We start from the raw sequence: 22340 nt of genomic DNA, 5'->3' as shown, positions 1-22340 counted from the left end.
CAGCCAACGCCAAAGTGGCATTCTCTTCACTGATGCTACATTACCTGCAACTGGCTCCTGTTAGTCCGAAACGCTGTTGTACTTTAAATGGTCAAATAAATCAATAAACAGTCAGATAACTATGGAAGATGTCATCTTCAGGCAAGATCACTTTTATGCCACCCTAGAATGAAGTCTTCTTCCTTCTAATGCCTTCCAAGCAAATTACCCATTTATTACTTAATAATCCTCTTTGTCAACCAATTGTTCCTTACACCTTATTCAGAACTCTATGCAGCAATTTCTGCTCCTGTCTTCTAGCAAACTCATAGTAAATTATCTTTAAGTATAACTGTCTCCATGGAACAAGATAGGTAGGCTGTTAATATGAGACAACTTTGGTAGATTAATATGTGAGCATTATATCAAAGCCTTGCTGGTGGGCAGAAAACTAGAAACAACCTCACATTTTGTGACTTAATAAATACCATTACTATTTAAGAACTGACATTTTCCTAAAAGAATCACTGGCAGTAGAGTTCAATCATATTTTTCCTTTCACTATTGACCTAATACCAAAATACCCTATTCTTTTGCTTTATTGAATGACGTAGGAAGTTTTAAGAGTAGAAATCTGTCATCCAAGTGAACAGAGGACTTGGTGTTTACCTGATACATTTCCTATATCAGAAGATAAGAACTCTCCTGGGCCAAAGCTATTTAATGGTTTACTCCAAAGCCCATCTTCTTTCACAGCCATGATAAATGGTGGCTCAGTAGCTGTTGGGTAAAAAAGAAATTAAAAGAAACATCACAAAAAGCAAACTCTTTAAAGATACCTTATATACTTATGTCTACATCTTATATCTTAAGATTTTCTTTATAAAGTAAAAGAACGTCAACACTTTGAAAAGTTCTATAAAAGGATATGAGTAATTGTATAAAAGGATCTGTGTAACAAGAATGATCCCATTAAACACACTCTGATTTTCACATAAATTTTTGAAACTTGAAGAAAAATGCATGGTGAGATTGCCTCTGTGACAGTGCCTTGATCATTGCAGAATTTTTTTTGAGGTAGCGTTGGCTACTGTTTGTCATGGTCTCATTCAGAGCACCCAGAAACAATTTTGCAATAGCAGCAGAAATGATATAGTCATCTTTCCATTCCTTTTTAGCCAAGAGAATGGAATTCAACATAATTCACAGGCCCTCAACTTCTCTCAGCAAGACCTTCAGAGTTCAGGAACACCACTGCTTGATAAACCATGAGAAAAAAGAAACCCATAAAGAATCAATTATAGTGTTTCCTAAAAATATCTTGGAAATTTTAAAGTGGCAGGTTAGAAACACTAATTAAATATCACACAATGCTTTATTTGCTTTCCTAATCTCAGAAAATAAATACATACTCAGTATGTGTTTACTCAAACACAGACTCAAGAGGTCAATACACCCTCATTCTAATTCCTTTATACCCAAAGCAAGGAAATTTAAAGGACACTCAGCTATGTCTCATTTTGTGAGAGTCACTCCGTAAATCCAGAACATTTTCTCACCTGGCACCAGGGTGGTACCCACTGAAGGCTCTGACCAGGGGCCTGGCCCCTTTGGAGAACTTGCTCTCACGGAAACCCTGTATTTTGTAGCACTCTGCAGTTCAGGTACATTCAGCATGGTTCCACTTACGTTCAAGAAAATATGAGTGACTTCAGGAGGGTCTTGGGTGGATACTTTCACCTCATAGGTCCAGTTCTGCCAGGCAGAAGGGCCTAATTCAAAGAGTTCAACAATATCACTGATCGGGATAACAGCTGTAAGGGCAAACCAAGGATTCTCAATAAATTCACCTACAGCCTCATCTCAAATGGGAGAGCAACTGAGCAGCAGTATCTGCTACCCTGATAATCACCAGGGATAGTTTATTGATGAGGCCGTGCCGCATTGAAGAAGACAGCATTCCCAACAAATAGGACTGTCCTTCAGTCAAAGCTACACGCTTGCTGCATATAATTGTCAGAGGGGTTCTCTACAACAATAACAGATATAATCAGGCTCTTAATAAAAAATTCTTAATGATGAATCTCTAAGGTAATTACCACCGTTTGTATAGTGCCTTCCTCCAAGAAGTGCAATCAAGAAAAAAAATCACCTCTTCATTCTCAGCCATCTTTGAGATCTGCAGCAAACATACATAATTAACTTTGTTCTAAAGCAAAAAAACAGCCAATGTTTGCTAAATACTTACTATTATCTAGGGGACCAGAGGTTGGCAAACTCCACTCACAGGCCAAGCCTGGCCCCCTGTTCCTGTAAACAAAGTTGTACTGGAACACAGCCGCAGTTATTCATTTACATGTTATCTAAGGCTGTCTTCACACTATAATGGCAGAGTTGAGTAGCTATGACAGGGACCATCTGATCCACAAAGTAAAGAAAAATATTTACTATCTGGCCTTTCCTTTACAGAAAAATTTTGCTGACCTTTGTGCAAGATACTATTCTAAGGGCTCTACTTATGTATTTTAATTTTATCTGTGTGACAGTTCCATCAAAAGATATAATAAATATTCCCCTTTTCCAGTTGTAGAAACTGAGGCACAGAGTGGCTTACTTGCCCAGGGTCATTCTGTCAACAAATGGCAAGACAAGCATTTGAATCCATCCAGGCTGACTCCAGAGCCCACCTGTTTACCCACCACACACACTACCTCTCTCTAGAGATGGAGATTCAAGTCCAGAGAGTTTCAGGGAATTGCTCAAATTCATGCAAGCTTTCAGTGGCACAAAAAATCTCAACCCAAGCATTCTATCTCCCTGGCTATTTGTCCCGACTAGAATGTCAGTGCCTGGTTCTTAGCAGACACTCAATAAATGTTCAAATTATTCTACTGGGATATACATAGAAAACATAGATACTCTCGTAATGTAAAACTAATAAATGCAGAACAAATGTATAAACTTTTTTGTAAGCCAAGTAGCTGCTTCTGGTTGATGACTAAATAAACACTAGGGCTCTCAAAATTGAATCATAACGCCAAGCAGTTCAAGCCTTCCTCTTATTCCAGCAAGGCCAGTAACCACCCTGGGGACAGAGCACTCACTGGCTCCTATGGCAAGGGCAGGAGGCTTCCATTGAACAAGAGCCTGGTGAGAGCCAAACAGCAGTGAAAGCTCCTGCGGGCGGCCTGGCAGAGGGTGTGGCTGGGAGGACGAGCCAAAGATGACCAAGTTACCAAACCCAAATTCTTCTATGTGGCTGAGGTCACATCCCACGATGAACTCATTAAAAGACAAGGCATCCTGTTGGAAAATGACCTTGCCATTTGTGACAAGGAAGTCATTGTTTTCACAAGCAAAGCTTTTCACATTAGCAATGGGGATGTGAGGTAGGATGATATGGGAAGCAGAGCCATCTAGAAATGTTGACATGAAGACTTGGGCGGTGTCATTGAAGTAAATGATTCGCTTGGACTGTGGCTTGATTGCAAAGTCCTTTAACGTGCAACTCTCCACAATACGCACAGCTTCTGCACACTGGGTAGATGGCACTGGAAGGTCTACTCTATATATGCCATCTCTCAGAAGGTAAAAGACATACCTGACATAGGAACAAAAAAAACCTCATGAGATTCAATGCAAAGGTGGGTGAGTAACCTCGGCTAATTGCTTTATTCCGTTGCACAATCAGAACTACGTATCTCTGATGTTGCTAAGTATGGGATTGTCCAAGATGCAAAAATGTAATTACCTAAGATATACTCTATTTGTTTGTTACAAGTTGGAACATTAACAAATTTCAGCCTCACTTCTTTTTTTTTTTTTTTTTTTTTTTTTTTTTGAGATGGAGTTTCACTCTTGTTACTCAGGCTGGAGTCCAATGGCGCGATCTCAGCTTACCGCAACCTCTGCCTCCTGGGTTCAGGCAATTCTCCTGCCTCAGCCTCCTGAGTAGCTGGGATTACAGGCACGCGCCACCATGCCCAGCTAATTGAGGCCAAGGCGGGTGGATCACGAGGTCAAGAGATCGAGACTGTGCTGGTCAACATGGTGAAACCCCATCTCTACTAAAAATACAAAAAATCAGCCTCACTTCTAATGCATAGTCTCTTAATTACTACAAGTGACTTCTTTTTAATTTACTTATTTTACTTTAGGTACATACTATATCTGGCATTTCTCCCCATGTTATCCCTCCCTACCCTTCCCTTCCTCCCCACCCACCACTGTCTCTCCCCTACCCCCACCCAACTGCCCCCAGTGTGTGATGCTCCTCTCCCTGAGTTCACGTGTTCTCGTTGTTCAACACCTGCCTATGAGTGAGAACATACGGTGTTTGGCCTTCTGTTCTTTTTTTAAGGAATCAAAAAATTCAAAAACAGAAAGGGTCTCTTTTTTTTTTTTTTTTTTTTTTTTGAGACAATGTCTTATTCTGTCACCCAGGCTGGAGTGCAGTGATGTAATCACAGCTCACTACAGTCTCAACCTACTGGGTTCAAGTGATCCTCCCACACCTCAGTCTCCCAAGTAGCTGGAACCACAGGTGTGCCACTGCACTGGGCTAATTTTTGTATTTTTTGTGGAGACAGTGTGTCACCATATTGCCCAGGCTAGTCCTGAATTCCTGGGCTCAAGTGATCTCCCCACCTTGGCTTCCCAGTGTGCTGAGATTACAGGCATGAGCCACCATGTCTGGCCAGGAATGGTCTTTCAAATTTTTAAAGAAAAACATACTATATAGAAATCACATGGCTAAATATGGTATTTATTATAAAATACCTTCCTCCAAAAAACACACATCCTTAAGTCTAATTTTATCAGTAAATTTTTCTCATGCATTCTGAGTGATAAAAGGAAGAAAGCAAAACATTTAAGCCATTTTTAGTTGCACAGTTATCATTTTGCCATAACAATCTAGCATGACTACTTTGCATTTGCAGTGGGCTAGTTTTTTAAATCTACAATTGATTCAGGCAATAGAGCTACCATTTTATAAACCACAAAGAAATACCCCACACAAGACTGAAGCGGGACCACCCAGCAATCAGGAGAAAGAAGCCAATGAAAGATTTAGAGAAGCACATCTAGTTTAAAGTCAAACCTCACAGTAATGAGGCAGGTTATTTTAATAATGAAAAAGCAAACATACCACCAAAATACTTCATTAACAATGAAATACATAAATAACGTTTTAACCAAAATACAAAACCATTAATATGGATGTAGCTAATTTACAATTTGTGATTATGGAGACAGGTGCTAACAGAAGTATACTTTGATAAATTCTTCTTATCCCAACCCCAAGGACTGGCAGCATTCCAACCTCTCATCACAACTGTCAAATCATTTTCCTTGTCCTTGTTTAGTTCCGCTCTAATTTCCCTTGATGTCTATTCCAAATCTTTATCAACTTTTTCAAAACTCCTATGCTAGAATAATGTCAAGATATAAGTTCCATTTTGAGATAAGAAGCTATTCTTTTCCCTGAGGAAGGATTGTAGCAGGCAAAAAGCAAAAACAGCTTGGTTCTTAATTTTCTGCTTTTGTTTCCCAAATTCAAAATTGTTAATGGAATTTGGAGAAATATCAGAGTAGATAAAAGGAAAAATATCTGTGGTAAAGATTACAATTATCATATTGAAGCAGGGAGGAAGAAAAAGAAAAATAGTAGGTGAAGAGATTTGGTGCATTGGAAGAGGAGGACAGAGTGAGGAGGAAAAGCTGGGGTGGAAGGAAGATGGGGAAGTGGTGGTAGGAAGAAGAGCAGAGGTTTACAGTAAGTCTGACCTCAGTGAGGAGATAATTCAGCAGTGCAAAAAGAACAGCATGGGGAAAAATATTTCTAATACCAGGAAAATACACTGTTTCACACATTTGCTGTCCGTTAGGACCACTGTACACAAACTATTGCTAAAAGGTACATGCTGATTTTTACAGAAACTCTCCTATCATGGTATGGAGAGATGGTTAGAAGACAAGCCGTGGAGCAAGAAGTCCTGTAGCAAAACTTCTTGTTCCAGGGCCTGTCTGGTTCCACTTTTTCCACTGGTTCCATCACAAAACAGCTCTATTATCTTGGACAATTACTGAATCAACCTGTGTTTCCCTTTCCTTATCTAGAAACTAGGATAATACAAGTACTTATTTCATATCGTTGAATACAAATTAAATGAATTATTGGACATAATACACTTAGAAACACACATTAAGTATAAATACTAATTATTATTATCATTTCTAGTCACATTGCAAAATATAAGCACAAACCCATTTTATCCTAATGGAAAAAAAGAGCCACTGAAGACCTCACTGATCTCATTTGAATGATTGATTAGTTGGTGAAATTCATTATCATCAGAATGAGTCATTTTGTGTGTCAATAACAAAGTTACATTTCATAGGACCGCAGACCTTTACAAATGAAAATAATAAGATCCAGAGGATCCTTGTCCTACATCACAAAGCGTTTTGAAATATCCCATAATTCAGTAATTCACTTAAACCCAAGAAGTTAGAATAAATCCTTAGTAAATTGTGAATGGATAGGAATAGAAAGCTTGATTTTAAAATCAATAATGAACAATCTTTTTTAAGAAGGCTTTATTTGTGAAAAACATGTTATGAGCTGTATTTTTTTTTTTCATTCAAAATGAAAGCAACTTTATTCCTACAGGAACAAAAAAAATTTACTCTTGCAAATATGGGCTTTGTCTATTGGTTACTAATGTTATCTGGTCATATCTGAGAAATAATAACCCCAAAATAACTTTCTATGTGTTTATCCTTCACATTCATATATCTTTGGAGTTCACAAAATACATTCACAATGAATATCTCATTTTGTCCTCAAAATAATCCAACTGGGTAAGTATTATTTACCTTCCCTATATGGAATGATAAACCAACGGTCACAGACATGATGTTACTTTCTTGAGGTACTACTGCAATTTAACAGCACTGCGGTACAATGTGTCCATTTCATTTGTGGGTAGGAAGCAGAGCTATCAGTTCCTGTCTCCTAAGGTGGATGCTAGTAGCTTTCTTATTAAGAAGACTCTTGATAGTTGTAAGAACCAGACCAGAGGAGTGAACTAAAGCTGAATGGCTTAGCAAAAGGAACAGGTGCAATAAAGGGGCATCTCACAGGTAGTACTGAGGGGGGCAATGAGACTCTGAGTTCCACCGTAAAGAAGTGGCAAATTCAGGACTAGAACCCAGGTCCCTGACTCTGAGACAAGTCTTTCCCATGTGCCCATATTTGGCCATGAAGGAAAAAGAAATTACTTTAGAGGAGTTGATTTATGTTTGAAAAAAATTTTCCTCCTGGCTCTACCAAATGAAAAATTTGCCTGAATGTAATTAAATTTACTTAAAGTAAGATGCATAGATAGGCTCATCTAGTACTACAATGTTTCTTTAGCAAGTTTCTCAAAAACTATTTATTGCCAATGGAAGAGAATTCATTTTTACAAGGCTAACACTTACCCATTGTATGAATCAGCCACAATTTTTTGAGGTGTACTAATAGAAGGTGGAGTAATTTCCTCGATGTTTGAGCAGTTCTTTAAATCACAGACACACACCTAAGACATAAAAAATATACCAGTAGGATTAGCATCCATCTGTATAGCATTCAATTCAGCCAACAAGTATCCCCAAGGATCTGTTCTGTGCTTGGCATTGTACTAGGCAACAAGCACTGTCCAAGACAAACAAACAAAAAAGCCCTTAAACGGCAGTTTTATATCCTATATCCGAATGAGCTTATATATTATTGACATCAATGCAATAAAAATGCCTATTCCCTGGCTTGTAGAGGCATTCGACTATTTTTAACACTTAAGCTATATTTAAGTTTATGGGCTTCTAACCATAGCAATGGCTGTTGCTTATTGCGATGTGCCTGTACCTTCCAAAGAAATAGAATTTGAAACATGTCAATACTGTGTGTCTTCATCAGCTCAAAATAATCCTTATGCAACTAAACAACAACAACAACAACAAAAAAAAAAACTGTCTTCCAAAAATTTCAGTACTACTGTATTTGTGGAGAACTACTAAATTTCCCTCTGGTTATGATATAATTTTAAATGTTTGGCTTTTATTATGACTGGCAGTATTACCTAATGATAACACAGGTACCACCACTGTCTTATGGAAGATGAATTATCTTTAGTATGAACTCATGACTCTAAAAAATTATGAATAAAGGTGAGGTAAAGTCTATACCCTCCTATAGGCCAGATCTATGATTCATTGATAACCTAGTACATAAAGCATAGTAAATACTTGAGAATTTATTGAATAAGAGAATTGTATTTAATATTAAATATACCAAGATGTGCATATCAGTAGCACTACCTATCACCATTCCTCTTTAACTTCTCAGACTAACCAGTTTATCCATGATGAAATACATTCTTTGATAAAGCCAGTCTATGGAAATAGAAGAAATTAACCCTGAACCTCTGTAGAAAATTCTCAGGTCAGACACATCAGACATGTTGGCAGCCTTCTTCACCCATATGAAGGTTCCTTCAGAGAAATAAACAATTTGCTGGTGGACATCAACTGATATTCCTAGAAAAGCAATGCAAGTGCACATTCATTATTATATAACAACCAGGACAAAAAACTTATATGAATGAGAATTTATTTATTTAATGTTTAATAAATTAAAATAGAAGTCTTTTATTTTAAAAGAAAATATTCTTCTAATTTCTTCTAATATTATTAGGATATTAAGAGAATATGTCTAGAAACATTCAAAAATTGTCTTTTATTCTAGAAGTACTTCTTTTAGAATCTTTTTTTGCACACTAAGAAATTATTTCTCACTATCATACTGACCTGTAATATTATGATATATAGCATCCAACTGAAGGCAATGTGCTTCATCTACTAAATGTTTTAAAGATCTCTTTCTTAGAGAAGTTTTTCTGGATAAAAAGAGCCACTGTTCCTCTTCTTGAACTGAAAACAACAACATGATTTGCAGACAGGTAGACCAACCACAGGTACACTAACACACACAAAAAAGATCAATATTACCCTTCAAAGCAAGGGGACTAGTGCTTGAAAGAGGCTGGTCAAATTTTCTCCAAAGACAGTGGGGAATTGCATCTGTGGTATAATCCACATTATTTTATGACTGGAGGTGGGAAGTACAGTAACAATCAAATAGGATTTATATACATATGCCCCTAAATAACCCAGACATGACATCATGTGCTGTATCACTCTTCACAACAGTCTTGCCCCAGCTCAGCTCATTATTTTCAGCCATGAGAATTGGCTCGGTGGAAGTGGTCCACCCCAGACCAGAGTGGGTTATGTATAACACACGTATATAAACAGACACTGGTTATCTCTGTATTATCTTCAGTATCTTTCCCTTTGGGATAGAAGAAAGGTCCTTAGAGGAAGGGTGTTTGGATGTTGCAGAACTCTGCTTGATGACCTGTTCAAGTGGAGACTGATGCAGGGTGTACATTTTTAGGGTATTTAGTGAATGTTATGCAATAATCACAGTAACAACAACCTCAACTCTGCTTTATATTTAACTCACCCTTTGGGTGTGCTTCTGACATAATAAAAATACCTCTCCCTTCCTAGAGTCTAGGAACAGCTAAAAAAAACAAAGGCTGATGATAGATGACATTCAATATCCTTTGGCACAGGCATGTACAGATTAGAGTAAGGGGCAGACGAGTCAGCAAATAGGGTTCTAGTAAAAATAGAAACAGACTCCTAGAATTCTGAATCTTTGCATGTTCTTAAAAATATTTTACTAGTTTTCCCCCAAATTTCCAGTACTTCTTAGAAAGCATTTTCATTTATTATTTTGCTCACACATATATCATACCGTAAGTATTCAGTCTCTTGAGGTAATCATTAAAACACCAAAGCCAAAAAAAAAAAGAGTGCTTACAAAATGATAACAAAAGATACTTTGGCAGATTGAATACTCATATAGTAAAAGATAAATCTTAAAGTCTGGACATATTTAAAAACAAAGATACTGGAAAAATGATGTCTGATATATATTAAATAATTATAAATAATGTAAAATAGGGATTAGGACAGAAAAGTTATATGTATCCCCTAAGTGAGTAAATGTGAGTCACAAACACTAGTAATTTCAACTGAAACCAAAGATTTGAGGCCATTTTTTTAAAACCCGAACTTTTAATTCTGATTTTTAATTCCCAAATTCTAATATTAAAACTTTAAATCTAACCACTTCCTTCAATTCATTAAATACTTAGGTTCATTTAAATTGAAAACTTATCAAGTACCCAAAAAATAATACTCATTTGGGCAGAAGAGGTGAGTCTTGAGGTCTACCAGGTGACCTGGCTCTGAAACCACCCTTGCCACCCTCATTCCTGTGTAGCTAAAGAAGCAAGCCTAAGCCATACCTGCTGAAGATGAAGTGGTAATACTAGATTCTGCTTCTGGACCCTCACCAACTTCATTTACTGCTGCAACAGAAAACCTATTCCAAAAACAATTTGGAGAGATGTGTTTCACATGGCATGGTGTGAACATGAGACAAAAATAGAAGGAGCAATAACATTTCTATTTAAAGGATGATGTGGCAATGCATGGGTCTAGTTACGTGCTACCACTGCTCAGCACTAAAATGACCATCAATCACATCCTTGTTTGCATTCCCCTAAAACAGTTCAGGGTCATGGAGGTCAGATGCTGAACTCTGTTATCTGCACGACCCCCATTCTTCTCCAAATTTAAAGAGGCCTTAGTAAATGCTAGAATAGCTAACAATAATAAAATAATTCCCCTGGTGGTTAAGAAAAACACCTAAACAGAACTCCACCTCCTTACTTTTTTCATACTGGATTCAATGAAAATTTTACATTCATGTGTTTATGATGTCTTCATTAGCCCATGTTTATAAGCATGCTCTGTATATAAGAGAAACACTTGAGAAGTTTTTGCTTAGGATGCTATAATCTAATAAGCATATAAGCTTGAGGAAAACCACAATGACTTCAGTCCAACACCATGGAGTCAGTGGCACTTCTCAAAGTACATTTAAACTACTTGACAGACATATTTCTTAAATAATTATCATACCTGCAGCCATGCTGGTTACATTTTCCTCTGCCTCACTTAATTCTTACCTGTAGATAGTATTTGGTAACGTGGAGTAAAACTGGAAACTCGTTCTCTGTGTCCCTGCATCTAATTTTTGATGTTTGCTGATCAGCCTTAAGTTATAACCCAAAATAGGTCCACCTGGGAATTGAGGTGGATCCCAGCTGACTTCCACAGTGTTGGGACTTGAGCTCTCAATATTCCCAATCAAAGGTGCAGTTTCAGGAACTGGAAGAGACAATGGTAACAAAGTGAACAGAAAAATGTGCAAGTGTGATGTTTTAAAAATGAGATTTTAAAAAGTCTTGTTTTAAAAAATAATTAATGGAAATATAATAATTGTGTTAATATTCAAAATATGTGACAGAGGAAAGGTGGTAAGATGTCTAAACCAGTTAGCTCCTTTCTCAAGAGGCTCTTTCAAATGTTACTTTCCTCACTTCTAATTAATGAAGTAAAATTAAATATAGTAATATACAAATACAATAACAGTTCTTTAAAAAAAAAAAGTCATCAGAAATCTCTAGAGACTTAAATGAGTTGAAACATGGGATGGAACCAGTTTAGGAAAAAAAGGAAAATCTGACCAAAACTGGAGTCAATGATCGACATGAGTTTTTGGGTTTTTTTTGTTTTTTTTTTTTTTTTTTTTTTTTTTTTTCAAAAAAAAAAAAGTCCATCTGAGGCCTTTTCACTCACTTGGGATAGCCTTTCTGGTTCCAGCTAGAGATGTGGGTTCAGATAAGCTGGAATTTGAACCATCAGCTTCAATTTTGTTGGCATCGGCTCTAATGATTCAGACTACACTTTCCTTATCCCAGTTCTCAGGTCCTGGAAATCCATGCTGACTGAGCTTCAGCACCCCTGCCCTTGCAAAGGAATTAAAGGAGCCTGTATGAAATGACTGAGCATTCACACACAGTCCCCAGAAGCTACTTAAGTGTAAAAAGAAAGGATAGCAAATGATCTGACAGCCTAGCTTCCATCTGTGTCACCATCTACTTTTCAAACCCAAACCCCTGAAACCACACTCTTATTTCCTCTTTCCATAGAAAGACACAATTGGAAGTCATTCTGCTCTTGAGTAGACTTCTCTCCCTCTGAACACTTTTGGCAAATGCTCTGCATCGCCACTGACTTTTAAAAGCCCTCTTAATTGCTCTCTCAGCCTTTCTCTGATGTAATTCCTCTCCAACTCTCAGGCTAATTTTCAGCAAACACAAGCGTCATTGCATCACTCTTTGGCTCCATGTAGTCAATCACCATGATAAACAGGGAGGAAATAAATTTCTCCCATGGAATTATAATAGAATCAGAATGTCAAAATTTAAGCCATTAGGGTCAATGCCCAAATGTGACCTGCTACTGTTGAAGCAAGTTAAATGTCACCTACATGGCAAGATGTGATGATTGTCCAGGTCTTCCCCACCAAAACAAAACAAAACAAAAATCTTCCCTGAAATGCTGGTATCCCCTGCCCGGCAATCACTCATCTTCACTAAGAAGTTATTTTCTGAAAGGACTCAGTTAAAACACAATAGTGCCATTTAGGCCACTTGCAGTGGTTCATGCCTGTAATCCCAGAACTTTAGGAGGCTGAGGTGGGCCAATCACTTGAGGCTAGGCGTTTGAGATCAGCCTGGCCTACATGGCAAAAACCCATCTCTACTAAAATTACAAAAATTAGCCAGGCATGGTGGCATATGCCTGTAATCCCAGCTACTCGGGAGGCTGAGGCACAAGAATCACTTGAACCCTGGAGGCAGGGGTTGTAGTGAGCTGAGATTGTGCCACTGCACTCCAGCCTGGGTGACAGAGTGAGACCTCATCTCAAAAAAAAAAAAAAAAAAAAAAAAAAGGCAATAGCATAATTTAAAATCATGTCATTCTCATAGCTAAAAGAGAATAGGACTATGAGGCAATTAACATAATACAGATAGTATCTAAGTTTTGATGTAACTAGAAAAGTGAGATAGAATCAGAAACATGAGATGCTATCCATAAGAAGGACATCCATAGGGTCTAGAAGACACAGAGGGTATGTGAGCTTGCTTATCCAGGAGAAAGGCTCAGAAATGGACAGCAAAAGTTGCTTTCACTATTTTAATTTGCCCAGCCATTGTATCTGCATGGTTATTTCTCTAGCACCAGAAAATGTTCCCAAACTGTTGGATAACATGTGGCATTGTTTGGAACAGAAAGAATTCATTCTACCCTGATATGGAAAATTTCAAACACGGTCCTAGGCCAAGGTCTGATCTGAGGTTCTTAGCAAGAATATCAGAATAATCAGCAGAGGTGGCCACACAAACCCTGAGATCTGACAAGCAAAGAGAGAGCACTCATGAGGGAAGGGGGTAAATGCCCCAACCAACTTCATTGGCTGCTTGGCTCTGCTTAGGTCCAAGGCCTAGATCAGCCTGAGGCTCTCTGCACATAGGCGCATCTCCAGAACTGAGGGTTAAGGCATCCAGCCCAAAGCTAGTCTTCCTGGGTTGCCTCCGCTAACTCTGGGGGTGAAGGCACCAGACAACTCTTCCTTAGTGTCTGCCCCAGCATTTGCCTTCCTCTAAGGCAAGTTGCTTCTGGCTGGAATCCTTTTCCCGGTGTGGAAGTCACATCTTCAAAATAATAAGTCAGAGAATACCCCAACATGTATTCTGTTTTTAAAAAGCAGTTTTGATAAAATCTTAAAATATTATAGTAGTCTCCAAGCTGGTCTCTTCCCCTGTACTTGCAAATCTCTTTCATTCTCTCAATCTATTCTATGTGCAGTTGCCAATATTTTCTTTTTGAGAAGGATGTGAAGCAATTACTGCTCTGCTTTAAAACCTCCCACAACTCCTAACTATGTTCTAGATAAAATACAAACTCCTTAGCCAGGACATTTTATATTCTTGGTAATCTGTACCTAGTCTGCCTTCCCAATGTTATTCTCACTGTTTTTCTTCCTGTATCCTATGCTTCCAGCAGACGAAATACTGTTTTCCCTCCACGCCTTAGAATCAAATCTTGATAACTCTGATCACACAGACACCTGCACCTGTCCTTGTCTCTCCTCATCTCATGTCTAACTCAACAAACGAAACTTCCTCCAGAGAGATTTCTTCAGATATTTCATTTCAGAAATAATATTTCCCTCTTCTAAACTTCCATGGGAATTTGTCAGTACCTTTTCTGTGAGTTTAATCAAGCATTACCTTATTGTGGAGTTAATTAGGCGTGTGCTTTATCTCTTCCACATGAAAGTAAGCTTTTTAAAGTCAGTATCCATGATCCATAGATAGCCCATGAGTGTATTTTGAACAAGAGAACGATAACATTTACGTAGAGCTAGAATTGCTCTAAGGATATATTAGTATTCAGAGGACAGCAGCTAAGGTAAAGTTATATTCTGCTAGGGCAACATTCTGTGTGAAGGATGGGAAAGTGGGGAAGCAGGAATCTAGCAGACAAAAAGCTTTTTGTTGCTTTCCAGAGATAATGTCACTGTGTCATACTCAATCACCTTCATTTTTGAAACACTTTCATCACTTGGCTTTGAGATACCACAAGCTCCCAAATATCTCCTTCTCAGTGTCCTTTGCTGTCCATCCTCTTCTTCCCGGCAACCAAATATTGGGGGGCCCCAGGCTGACACCTTGATATTCTCCTTTTTTCTAACACATTCACGTTTAGCATGTTGCCTCCAGGCCTATGATTTGAATCACATCTCTATGTGGATAACTCCTAAACTGGTAGTGTAGATACCTTCAACCTACCTCCTGAGTTCCATATCCATTCATTTCATTGCTTCCTCAGCAATTCCACTGGGATATCCAATAGACATCCAAATTTTACTTGGCTGGAACAGAACTGTTGATCTTCTCTAGGAAAGCCCCTCCTCCTTTACCCTTGTTCCTGTCTCCGTAAATGATGATACTCAGGTATTCAGACTGAAAGCCTAAGTTAGCAAGTTTGATTTTCCCATCTTCCTGACCAAATCCGTTCAGCAACCCCAACAGCTCAATCTTCAAAATATATGACAAACCTTTTCCCCTTTTCCCATGATCATCCTTGACAGAGCCATCACCAAATCAAGCCTGACTTGCTTGGCCTCCTAACAGCTCCCCGGCTTCCCTGGCCCTCCTTCCACCCTCCCAGTCTGTTCTCCATGCAACAGCCAGATTGAAAGTTTTAAAACATGAACCAGTCTTTCCTTTGCTTAGAACTCTCCAAAGACATTCTGTCACACTTAGAATAAAATCTGTACTCCTTATCAGGGTCAGTATTGCCCCATGTGACCAAGCCTCTGGCTACCTGTCATATCCCACCTCCTACTTTCCACCAGACTCATGGTGCCCCAGCCACTCAAGGCCATCCTCAGTACACCCAGCTTATTGCCGTGGCAGGCTCTCTGTCCTTGCTCATACCTCTTCCTGGAAAACACATTCTTGGATATTTGCATGTCTTTTTGTCTCATGTCATTCAAAGCAGCTCTTCCCCAACCAGCCCAAGTTCCCTCCCCAGTTATTCTCTATTATTAGCATACTTTACTTTTATTCTTAGCACTCACTTCTATGTGAAATTACACTGTAATGTTTGGTGAGATGCTTCCTCATTCCTCATGTTATATCAACCCATGAATTTTGTGTAACTATTTCTGCTTCTTACCCTACCTCACTCTGCCCCTTAGAGAAGGATAAATACCTGCTTAGTAGCAGGAGCCTTGGTTCTCTCTAGGGTGGCGGTGATGATTCAGAGGTCTTGAGAGAAGTAATTTGGTCTCCTTATCCTGCCCTGTTTAACAAACTCAGCAAGAAGCAGCCATGTCTGCTCAGCAGACTCAAACCTTCTCTTAAGTGGGTTGTTTTAAAGTCTATCATCATCCAATTTAATCTTTATCAGAAATAATACTGATACTTCTGCAGCCATCTTCTGGCCATTTTTGTTTTTTATCTTCCATTGGTCCAGTACTCAGAATAAGAAGGGTGCTATTCATTGGGTTTTCTCATGACCCAACAAATACTTTTGCTTAATTACTTATCTAACTATCTTCCCTAGCTGGAATGCAAGAACAATGTTTGGTGTATATAGGTCCTTGATTACTACTTGAATGAATGAAAAAACTGTCCAATCTTCTTTTCAATGATACTAAAAATATAATACAAAAAATAACCACCTTTCCAGTAAAAAAAAAAAAGGAAGTGAATTTTTTACAGATGTTATTTTTTCTACAGCCAAAGAAGTTTATAACCTAGGCAATAAAAGACTAAAATTATATCAGGAAATAAAAACAGAATCTAAACATATCTATACCACACCACTTCTACCCTGGGCCTCTCACCTGGGTCACTGCTAAGCTTTCTACAAGTTCTTCTTGCTTCCTCCCATACCCCAGAGTTCATTCTCCACACAGCAGCCAGTAATCTTTTAATGTATAAGGCAGGTCTCATTAGATCATGCCACTCTTTTCCTCAAAACCTTGTAGTGACTCTCCTTCCAGAATAAAAGCCACAGTCCTTACCAAGGTCCCTGAGGTAGACTGGGATCTGGCCCCCACCACCTCTCTGATCTTAGTTGTTATTCCTCTGCCTCCTTCACTCTGGTTCAGCCACATGGGCCTCCTAGCTGCTCCTTGATCAGGCCAAGGATGTTTTTGCCTTAGGTCTTCCACATAGGCCAGCCCTCTGCCTGGAACTCTCTATCTGAGATAGCTTTCTGGCTGACTTCCTTGCCTCCTTTTAGTCTTTGCTCAAACTTTACCCTGCCATCTCACTGAAGCTCATTCTGGCCATATTTCATACTGCCACTGGCCTCTCCTTCCCTCCTTACTCTTCATTTCCAGTCCCCTAAAGGACAAATCTGCTCAAATTATTATTCTTACTATAGCACATGGCACCATCCCACTTATAACATACTTTATTTATTTCTTATGTTTATTGAAGAATATTTCTCTTCCACCAAAATATGAGCTCCAGCCGGGCGAGGTGGCTGACACCTGTAATCCCAGCACTTTGGCAGGCCAAGGCGGTCAGATCATTTGAGGTCAGGAGTACGGGATCAGCCTGGCCAGCATGGCAAAACCCTGTTTCTACTAAAAATACACAACATTAGCCAGGCATGGTGGTACATGCCTGAGTCCCAGCTACTGGGGAGGCTGAGGCAGGAAAACCACTTGAAGCCAGGAGGTGGAGGTTGCAGTGAGCCAAGATCGCACCACTGTATACCAGCTTCAGCAACAGAGCAAGAATCTGTCTCAAAAGAAGAAAAAAAGTGAGCTCCACAAGAGCAGGCATCATTGTGTGTTTTGATAATAAACATATTGTGAGTACCTAGAATACTACCTGGCACATACTTATGTACCCAATTGTTGAATGGATCAATTAATAGGAAGGAATAGTTTTGTTTCATTGTTTAAAATAAAAACTAAATCAAAGCTTTGGAATTATGTCTTTTCATAAGCAATGTGTGCATAACATACCTCCATGAGGATGAGTCCTGTAGCTGGGACTTGGAGGAGAGTAGAGCTGAAGCTGCGCTGTGAAGATCCACGCCACTCGGAAAATGTACTCCGTGAAGGGGTGCAGGGCTTTAACCACACAGGACAGCTTGGACACAGTCTAGATCAATGAGTGATCAATAATCAGCATACACAGAATTACCACCTCACAATGGGACTCAAGAGCACAGATAAATTTGTAGAAGATGGATGGCTTTCCAGAGAAGACAAAATAGAGGCCTGGAGCTTAGAGCTAAGCCATTCAGATATCAGTGTGCAGAATTCACTGAGAAATTGTCTCCTTCAAAATAGCAAAATTACAGATTCAATTATTTGGCATTTACCTGAAGGACTTATATTTTTCTATGTTAGTACACATAGTGTCTTGGGACTGTTTTTCTTTCTAAACTTTCTCATGTTTTCCTAAAAGGCAGAGTCCTGGATGACCACCATAGACAGTACTTCTAAACTGCAACAGCCCCCATGCAAATCTTTCTTCTGCCCTCTATCCCGCCTGGACTCATTTTAGCTGGGATGGGCAGATAATGACTAATGGGAAGAATAGTTATGTGATGCTATACTGAAGGAATAGCACATATGTCCAATATTATATTTTCCTTATAAAATACATATTATATTTTCCTTATAAAATAAGCCTTAATGTTAAGGCTTAGCATTAACATGTTACAGAGTGGCTGAGATTAAATTTCATCTAATCCAACCATCCATCTCATGCTTGAATCTTTTCTAGAAGGCCTTTATGCCTATAACTGTAAGTAATAATTTGGTGCTTTTAAAAATAGGGATCGGTCTCGGTTTAGGTACAAAGGCAGCCTTTCATACCTTAGTGTAAGTCCAGCTTCCCAGAAATTGTGCATATTTCCACTGAATGATGTATTTTACTCCAGAGAAGTTGGCAGATTTCCATCGTAATGTCATATTGTAGCTTCCAATGGAAGAAGCAAAGGGTGCAGTTGGACGATCTGCATTTTCTGGGGAGAAAACAAGATTTCACTCACTATGCACTCGTGTTCATCAGAGCAAGAGAGTGTGTGCCTGTCTCATCTAGGGCTCTTCATGTTCTCTTGCTAAAACTGCATTTTGCCACAATAACTCACCTGAATAATCAATGGTATGCATATTCAATTTATTTTTAAAAATCAGTCTCTCAACCTTTTCTTCTACAGAATTTACTATTATCTTTGAACATCGTCTTTTTTTTTTGTTCTGATTTTGATTTTATAGGCAGATGACACAGCGCATTCTGATCTGTCCAGTTTTCTCTTACAATATCACTCTCTTACAAGCGAGGGGAGACAGTGCTCAGAGCACAGCTGTGGCAGAACAGAACCATCCATTATCATGGGATATGTACCCCAACATATTTCTGAAATTTTATACTCTAATTCTACTATTGCTGTGCATCTTAACAACAAATTATTTTTATACATACAAAGCAATTGCCTTTACTCCAAAGGATTCTGTGATCAGCTGTTTCACATTATAAAATATTTCAGGACATCTAAACATTAGACATATTACAATTGGCAGCACATATTTCTGAGGTGCTGCTTACCAGGCATCGTACTAAGGGCTAGGCTTCTGAGTGGTACATCCCACTGGGATGAAATTATTTTACTTTACTTTTTATATTTTTCCAAAATTGTGATGAGTTTAATGCTTTAGCTTTCTTTTCTGGAAACAAAATCAGCACTCTGGTTGAGAAAGCATGGTAAATTTGGTAGGGAACTTAAAATGGCTAAATACAAACTCCCAGGATCTCAGTCTTTCTGGTTAAGAGAAAATCGATACAGTTCTTATCACTACAGACGCCAAGCATAGACCAATTAAAGTCCATACTCTGTAATCCAGAAAAATCAGAGTCATTGCCATCTGAGGACCTAGCCCACAAAGGGACCTAGCACAACCCTTCTCTGCTGATTCTTCTTTTTAGAGTTAATTTTTGGCTATTATAACTGAACAAGCAAAGCACAGCCCCACTTTTCTTCCCTTTCTTGTTATGAGACTCTCAGTACCAGGAATTAGAGTATGCTGTGGACATCCTGAAGAGGAGTCCAGTGATGGGGTTGTCAGCAGAGTGAGAAAAAAATAACCAGGAGGCATCAGAAACAAAAGTTGAGAACTGGCAGAAGTGATCAGTTATATAAGTACAAGTAAATGTAAGTATCATAGCTAAATATAGACATATTTCAAAGCCATGGTGATACATATTTTAAAAAGGTAAAGTAGTTTATGCTAAATTATCAAGGCAAAGAAGAACCAAAAGAAAAAGGGAAGCTAGACTGAGCTCCATCCTATTTTCAATATATGGCAGAGTGGGTTGGAAAAGGCTCTGTTACCAGGCACCTGGGTTATAATTCCAGAAATATCCCTTACCAGCTATGCAGCCTCAAGCAAATGTATAAACTTTGTGCCTCAATTTTCTCACCTGTAAAATGAGGTTAATAATAGTATGTATAACTCTGAGGACAAAAGGAGCTGATACATATGAATAAATAAGTAGTCAACTCATAAATGTCTAGTAAAATATAGCTATTTTTGGCCAGGTATGGTGGCTCATACATAACTACTCAGGAGGCTGAGGCAGGAGGTTTGCTTGAGCTCAGGAGTTTGAGGTTATAGTGTGCTGTGACTGTGCCACTATATTCTAGCCTGGGTGATAGAGCGAGACTCTGTCTCTCTCTCATATATGTATATACATATATACACACACACATACATATATATGCACATATACATTTGTATATACAAATACATATTTATTCATTTTAATATGTTATTAGCTATTATCATTTTCCATCATGTGAAAGGGGGTATGGGAGATATGTAAAATGAATATGGCAAACCTACAGATAAAGGACTCAGGAATCGGATGTGTTGAAGACAAGTAAAATCTTAGGATCATGAACAAAATGATTTGTTCTAACAGACTACAGATATGGTCTCTAAGTACAAATGCCTCTATTTTAACTTGGTACATCTCATTTGTTAGTGGTACATAGACACTGATCCATTACCAATGAGAAACTAAAAATAAAGCATTGATTACACTTGTATTCTAACAGAATTGTATAATTAAGTTGGTAATATAATTTTAGAAAAAAATAAAGGAATGTAAATAAAAGATTTCATACTTCCTCAGTTCTGGTATCCTTAGTTTCTCAGAAATTTTTTTTGGTTCTCTGAACCAAAAGAAGTCTCTGGAGAACAGTTCCATTTTTTTAAGTAGTATTAACTTAATAAGTATGTGTTAATACCAAATTGATTAACAATTTGATATTAATTGCTAGTATCTCACAATTTGGTAGATATTTGAAACAAATAAGAAATTGAAAGATAATTGAAACAAATAAGAAATTGAAAGATAAAACTGTTTATTTATTTCATCCTTAAATAAAAATAATTGCATCCTAATGGGACCTGTGTACCTGTTGGGCACTGCACAACTCCTCTAACCTTAGGATCAGATTGGATATCACCATCCAACAGATTTCACCTCTCCTTATGTTTCTCTTGAGTGTTTAAACTACTCCATGGCTACCTATGGGATTGCTGTAATGGCCTGGAGCACATCAGTACCCAGCGGGAAAACCATAAAATATAAATTTTATCCACAGCTAATTCTCATGACACAGAAAAAGAATGTAATATTACTACCTCTCCACAGAAATGTCTAGGGTATCTTTCGTGGGACACTAAAGGGCAGAAGAAAATCAGAACAGCAAGATAAGATTTCCCTTCCAAATTCTATCAGCCACTGTGAACAAGGAACAAGCCACTGAGTCAAGGACTACAACGTATGGAAGAACCAATCATCTCTAAGACTTAACGGAACTGTCTACCTCTTGGTGGGAGGATGCCCTAGGGAATTCAGGAATGCTATCTGCTGACATCCAAGATATGACTTATCAAAGCACTGGCCTTTAAGAAACTACTGGAGAATTAATACACTAAGGCAAGGCCAGTTTGACATGCCCAACCTACTTTGAAATCAGGCAGAGGGAGCTGATAAACACCCAAACCCCCTACTTGCTCAAAATCTAACACCAAAAAGCCTAGCTTCTATACATTTTACAAATTTCTAGGGCCTTTTGGAGAGTCTTTCACACAATAGGCACTCTACTGGATAACTGTTAGCTTAATGATGGAAGGTACATTCAATACAATATGCCTATACTTTCCATTCATTAAAACAGTGGCATTCCCTGACATCAAGTCTGCTCAGGATATATATTATCTTGTCATTAAGATAGAAGTGAGTATACCTACTGAACTTGAGGACAAAATCTGGTCCTAAATATTAGTCATGTACTGTTTCCTCTGTTTTGTTCTGAAAGAAGAATCTTGCTGAGTCTTTTGTCGGAATGGCCTCTACATTTGAAATTATTGAATTCTCTGTGTATTTTTTTATCATACTGAGATGCAGAAGTCAAGAGATTTTGAGAGGTGTTTCATTATCTTTACATAAGTACAAGTCACTAAAGTGGTGTAGACTATTTTTTTAAAGTCGTGTGTGTCCTCTTACCCAGTACTTCCTCTTCATATGCACCTTCTGCACTGCTGCAGCCAACCTCACATGATTCCCACTGTGAAAGACAGGTAACATGCCAGTGAGGGCATCCTTGTTACTGGTTTTCCTAATAAGCTTCAATTAAATTTTGAAATCTGAATGCCTAACATGCAAGTATATCTTTGCCTAATATGTAAGCAAATCTTTGAAATCAGACTGCCTAATACA

At 38.3% G+C, this 22340-nt stretch overlaps 1 protein-coding gene across 7 annotated transcripts in view; it reads right to left on the bottom strand.

Annotated features, from left to right (window-relative positions):
* Window positions 1–22340, bottom strand: part of ROS1 (ROS proto-oncogene 1, receptor tyrosine kinase) — a 128755-nt gene that overhangs the window by 90912 nt on the left and 15503 nt on the right. For 5 of the 7 annotated variants that reach the window (XR_012517199.1, XM_039467903.2, XM_039467904.2 and 2 more), the window contains exons 5-15: window positions 22128–22188; window positions 18425–18573; window positions 17564–17702; window positions 11127–11328; window positions 10401–10477; window positions 8830–8952; window positions 8375–8559; window positions 7465–7562; window positions 3084–3580; window positions 1539–1751; window positions 649–759 (exon numbers count right to left, since the gene is read on the bottom strand). Coding sequence is in view for 6 of the 7 variants with exons in the window: in XM_039467903.2 (XP_039323837.2) it covers window positions 649–759; window positions 1539–1751; window positions 3084–3580; window positions 7465–7562; window positions 8375–8559; window positions 8830–8952; window positions 10401–10477; window positions 11127–11328; window positions 17564–17702; window positions 18425–18573; window positions 22128–22188 (1855 nt within the window). In the remaining variant the exon portion in view is untranslated. Of the gene's footprint in view, window positions 1–648; window positions 760–1538; window positions 1794–3083; window positions 3581–7464; window positions 7563–8374; window positions 8560–8829; window positions 8953–10400; window positions 10478–11126; window positions 11329–17563; window positions 17703–18424; window positions 18574–22127; window positions 22189–22340 lie in introns of all 7 variants that reach the window. The other 2 variants (XM_010349304.3, XM_074397572.1) reach the window with 2 other exon arrangements.

The sequence above is a fragment of the Saimiri boliviensis genome, chromosome 4 (genome assembly GCF_048565385.1).
Source record: "Saimiri boliviensis isolate mSaiBol1 chromosome 4, mSaiBol1.pri, whole genome shotgun sequence".
Lineage (NCBI taxonomy): Eukaryota > Metazoa > Chordata > Mammalia > Primates > Cebidae > Saimiri > Saimiri boliviensis.
The sequence above is the reverse complement of the archived record's forward strand: the minus strand, read 5'-3'. Positions and strand labels throughout refer to the sequence as shown.